Source organism: Hemitrygon akajei, chromosome 8, assembly GCF_048418815.1.
Source record: "Hemitrygon akajei chromosome 8, sHemAka1.3, whole genome shotgun sequence".
Classification (NCBI taxonomy): Eukaryota; Metazoa; Chordata; class Chondrichthyes; order Myliobatiformes; family Dasyatidae; genus Hemitrygon; species Hemitrygon akajei.
This window is the reverse complement of record NC_133131.1, coordinates 79,390,761-79,396,013: the sequence shown is the minus strand read 5'-3', so window position 1 is coordinate 79,396,013 and position 5,253 is coordinate 79,390,761. Positions and strand designations below refer to the sequence as shown.

At 43.6% G+C, this 5,253-nt stretch overlaps 1 protein-coding gene across 1 annotated transcript; it reads left to right on the top strand.

Annotated features, from left to right (window-relative positions):
* Positions 1 to 354: 354 nt before the first annotated feature.
* LOC140732518 (interleukin-6-like) lies at positions 355 to 1,859 on the top strand. Its single transcript, XM_073055288.1, has 6 exons — positions 355 to 479; positions 586 to 677; positions 773 to 921; positions 1,044 to 1,157; positions 1,441 to 1,587; positions 1,686 to 1,859. Exons 1-6 carry the CDS (start codon positions 355 to 357, stop codon positions 1,857 to 1,859), a joined length of 801 nt encoding a protein of 266 aa, XP_072911389.1.
* Positions 1,860 to 5,253: the final 3,394 nt, after the last annotated feature.

The following is a 5,253-nucleotide window of genomic DNA, read 5'->3' as shown; positions in this document are numbered from 1 at the left end:
ACTTTATTGTGAAAAAGGACTATGTGATTCTCAAATAAGAATTGTCAATTAATCAAAATCCCTGCTTGTAATATTGATTAATGTGAACGAAGAGTTGGGGGCTGAATACTTTTTTATTGAACTGTACAGCACGAGCAGAAAGTTTGAACCGAGACACAATGGTAGTTTTAAATTCAAACCATAAACATGTAATCGATAATAATCAATTAGATTCCGATTCCCGGTCCTTCGTACTAGAACATTATTTTTGTTGGGTGTAGTGATTTTGCAGTGATTCTTTTCTGTCTGTAAGAGTGATCAGTTCTCAAAATTTAATTAAAGGGTTTCGTAATATTGCGGGCTCCATTCGCGGTTATGGAAGGTGAACGATTGGTATCGTCACTTGGCATTTCCACGTTTGACCAACACGCCGATCAACCACGATTATCCCGATGGATCACGTCAGAAGGAAGAGAACTGGAGTGGAAATCAGCTTCAACGTAGAGGAAGGACAGCCACATGGGAAGGAAGAATCCAACAGTGACTAATAGGTGCTGTAACACAAACATTGTGAAAAAAACATTAGTAACTGGATTTTCCCCAAAGGGGGCGATTAATAAATAGTGGGGAGAATGGAGCTTGGGGAGTTAAAGATCGAACACCTTTGTACGGGGAGGACAACATGGGACTTGCTGAAAGTCAGTGAATAAAGCTTCCGGTTATCAATTCAACACATTTCGGAGCGGTTGCAGGAAGCGGGAATTCTTATTCCGTTCTGTCTCTTTCCCTGTAGGTTTTTACCTTCTACCACTGGTGCTCTGTGGAAGAGTCGCCACTTTCCCGCTGACGGAGCGGACCGCTGCAGCCGCCCCGGGCTGCGCAACCTGCGACTCCCTGGCGCTGCAGATCCAGAGCTCAGCGGCCGAGCTCCGGGATGCTCAGGTGAGTGAATACGAGGAGGTGAGGGGGTGGCGCCCCGCAGACTTTGCCCTGGTCTTCACTTTGCAGCTGACTTATTCTCTGTCTGATCTCTCTCCACCCCTCCCGTCCCCCCTGTCCCGCAGCTGTGTGAGTATTTCTCCTTCTGTGACGGGGACCAGGGATCGCTGCTCACCCACGACTTCAACCTGCCGCAGATCCGATCTCAGGACCGATGTACAAAGATCAGTTTCCATAAGGTGAGTGAAGCCCGAAGGAGCAGCCGTTTCCTTGTAAAGTAGGGCATTTCAGTCTATAGAAAAGTGTACCTCTAGGGAAAACAAAAAGGAGTAGGCATTTCGCTCGTAGTTTACGATAGCCAGGTTCCAACAAAGCAGCGTTTAAACCAATTTGCACAACCCGGCAAAATTGTCAGTTTTACAAACGAGAATTCTAGAATTCATTTAAATTCAGCTGCAAGTCGTCAAAACTGAAGAGCCCAAGCCAAGATTATTTCTTACTTGTAGTATTTTTCCTGTTTAGGAAACGTGCCTGAAAGCGATTGCAAAAGGCCTCCATAAATACAACCCTTTCTTATTGCTGGTGGAAACATCCATCGTGCGTTCAAGTGAACAAATAATATGGATGCGGTCCAGTACCCAACGCCTCACGGAACTGATAATGCACCAGGTAAGTGTAAACGAAGCGGCGCAATTATGGCTGCGGCAAACCCATCTGAAACTATGGAGACTCAAGTCACAAGCCCTGCTGTCCTCTTTATATTTCAGTTAAATGTCGAGTTTGGCATCGGTACCGTGAGCGAGAGCGAGATGGAATCATCTGCCTTAGGCTTAGTGTCAACAACAGAGTGGAACAGACAAGTGAATGCGCATGTCATCCTGCGAGACTTTGTCCGGTTCATGGAGAAATCAGCCCGAGCTCTTCGCTTTATGAGTCTGTGAAAGTGGGCTCACCGCTAGAATTGGCAGAACTACATTTTAAATATACCACGATCTATTTATTTATTTATCTATTTATTTCCCAGTGATTATTAACTAGGTGGAGTGACAGAAACAAAAGAGCGATAACATTACGGAATTGGTTGGCCATGCAAGCCCAACTGCTCTCCGTGATTTCTGCTCCACACCCAGATTTTTTAAATTATCCTGTTAGTATTTGGAGTGCACGTTTTGTTCGCGACTGATAAAAAAGCTTGCTCCATCTGACACACATATGCAACACGTAGAGTGGTCAGAGCAAAGTCAGCTTGGGAGTTTGCAATTTTTTTTCAGTTCCATTAACCGTGCAACGTGTAAAGTATGGTTAAACAGAGGCCGTAACCGCTTTAAAGTATGAACGTTCTAGTTCAGCATTTGGTCGTACAATTGTAAAAGTTACAGAGGTTAATCTGTAAAAGAAATGACATCGTAAACTTAAGAAGTTGTATGTTAGCTATTGCTGGCAAAATGTTATTTACACTGTTTAATTTTATTTATATTTATTTTGACTAATTCAACATTTAGAAATATTTTAAAACTATTGCATTTATTTATTGATATTTATAACGTAGACCATAAGAGTATTGTCTTTATTTTTGAAGTATCAGAACCTTTGATTTGGATATATTTAATAAACTATAAATATGAAGAGATTTCAAGTTAAGTTTCATTCTGGCTGTTATTATTTTGAAAGATATGTACAGACAGCAAATGTTTCCAGAGATACAGTGAATTTGCTAGAATTTGCAAAAGTAACGCGGAGTGCTTTCTGTGAATCAGGAAGTGATCCCCACAGGACTTCTGTACCACGGAGAGCGTTCTAACTGGCATCGCCAACCGGTAATGCGGGGGATGGGGGATTGGTGCTGCAGAGAGTTGTAAACTTAGTCAGTTTCATCCTGGGCACCAGCCTCCGATGTATCCAGGACATCTTCAAGGAGCAATGCCTGAAAAAGATGGCCCCATCGCCCCAGGACATGCCCTGCTGTCATCGCTACCATCGGAGAGGAGATACAGGAGCCCGTACGCGCACACTCAATGATTCAGGAATAGCTCTTCCCCTCTGCCATCTGACTTCTGACTGGAAATTGAACCCATGAACACTATCTCACCACTGTTTTTAATTTTATTTCTGCACTGCTTATTTAATTTAACAATTTAATATATTTACTCCCTGTAATTCACAATTTTCTTTCTCTATTATTATGCATTTCATTGTACTGCTGATGCAAGGACAATAAATTTCACAGGATATGTTGCTGATATTAAATCTGATTCTGAAATGTTATGTTCACAAGCCACTAGATGGGGTGTGATCAGAGATCATATATACACCCAGAGGCCACTTTATTAGGTGCCTCCTGTAACGACAACATGCAGTGAGTGGCTGTTCTGTGGGTGAAAACGCCTTGTTAATGAGAGAAGTCAGAGGGGAATGGTCAGACTTGTTCAAACTGACAGGAAGGTGTCAGTAACTCCAGTGACCATGCATCACAACAGTGGTGTACAGAACAGCAGCCCTGAATGTACAACACATCAAGCCTAGAAATGGACGGGCTACAGCAGCAGAAGACAATGAACGTACCTTATTAGTGGTCACTTTATTAGGCACAGGAGGCAGCTAACAAAATAGGCACTGAGTGTAACTGAGTATTCCTTTCCTAGCCTCTCTAATGCCCCTGTCTATCCTGATTACTAGACCTGGTCTTACTGACTCCTGCTTTCTCCCATAACTGCTCAGACAAAACTCCCCCCCCCCAGAAATCTTGGTCAGACCTCCACCCTTCTAGCACTAGTGAATTTTGCTACAGGTTGGTAACCAGAGACCCAGAACAGATAGTGGGGAGACTGTGGAGACGGGATTTGTTAAGACATCAGACAAAGTCTGGAATCAAAAGATTGAGCATTGTGGAACAAATGTCCTGAGCTTTGTATAATTTCAGTGCAAGTATTGTAGGAAAGGCAGATGAGCTCACAACATGGATCAACACTTGGAATTATGATCTTGTAGCCAATAGTGAGACTGGTGCAGGAGGGGCAAGTTTGGCAGCTCAGTGTTCTGGGGTTCCGTTGTTATTGAGGTGACAGGTCCAGAGGGATTAAAGGAGGATGGGTGGTGTTCCTAGCCAACGGAAATATCACAGCTGTGCTCTGCCAGGACAGACTGGGGAACTTGTCCAGTGAGGCTGAGAAATAAGAGAATATGCAGACACTGGAAATCCAAGCAACAGACACAAACTGTGGGCAGAACTCAGCAGACAAGGCAGCATCTGTGGGAAAGAATAAACAGTGACGTTTCAGGCCAAGACTCTTCATCAGAACTGAAAAAAAAAATGGGAAGTCCATCTCATCCAATAAGTCCAATAAGAAAGGTATGACCACGTTAATGGGGCTATATCGTAGACCACAAAACAGCCCACGGGATTTAGAACAACATATTTGCAGAGAAAACTTTTCACATATTGACTGAGTGTTGGGGTCCGGTCCGGAGCCCGCCTTCCGGGTCTTGCTCCGGTCCGCGGAAGCCGGACTCCGGGCCTTGCAGCCAGCCCTCCTGCCACCCGGAGCCATTGGATCATCTTGGCTTAAGGAGGTACATCTGTCGCCTATTAGGGGGCAGGTGTTTATAAGGTGCTCGGGGACTGAGCCTAGTTTGGGGGTCGTCCAGCTCTGAAGCTGGTTTAACCCGCTCTGTATCCTGCTTCGCCTTGTTTTCCTGCTTCTCGTGTGCGCTGGTCCCGCTGTTCCGCCGTATTCGCCTTGCCCGCGCTGTCGCGCTATCTGCTTGATTCTCCCTATTTACCGGTGTAACCCTGCTACTCACCCTGGACCTAACTCCCTTTTGTTCCTTTGCTTCCGTTGTGTAAACCAGGCCGTCGCCGTTACCCCTCGGGTGGCTCTGTCCCTTCCTGTCCCTTTCCTCCATCGGGGAAGCCCGTATATGGTTTCAATTTCGGAAATTTTTTGGGTTGAATCAATTTGTTTTAACCATTCCTATTGTATCCAATTTCTTTTTTCATCCTTCTATTATAGACCAAACTTATTCAGCTTGGAAGACTAAAGGATTACTACGATTTTCCGATTTATTTTTGGATAATTGTTCAAAAGACATAAAACAATTATCTAATAAATATAATTTGCCTAGATTTCATTTTTTTAAAGATATTTACAGATTAGGAATTTCTTAAACACTGTACTTCCTACCTTTCCAAATCTTGAGTCTTTGGGTATTTTGGAGAATTTGTTAGAACTAAATCCTTCTCAGAAAGGTGTAATATCAAATCTCTACAATATACATATGAAAATACGTTCAGAGCCCTTCAATAAGATTAAAAATGATTGGGAAAGAGAACTTAAC

What these genes read in the sequence shown, in the direction of transcription:
- LOC140732518 (XM_073055288.1), top strand. Translation starts at nt 355, where the DNA reads ATGGAAGGTGAACGATTGGTATCGTCACTTGGCATTTCCACGTTTGAC. An exon ending in GAGTGGAAATCAGCTTCAAC is followed by an intron (nt 480 to 585) that starts GTAGAGGAAGGA and finishes TTTTCCCCAAAG; the next exon opens with GGGGCGATTAATAAATAGTG. An exon ending in CGGAACTGATAATGCACCAG is followed by an intron (nt 1,588 to 1,685) that starts GTAAGTGTAAAC and finishes TTTATATTTCAG; the next exon opens with TTAAATGTCGAGTTTGGCAT.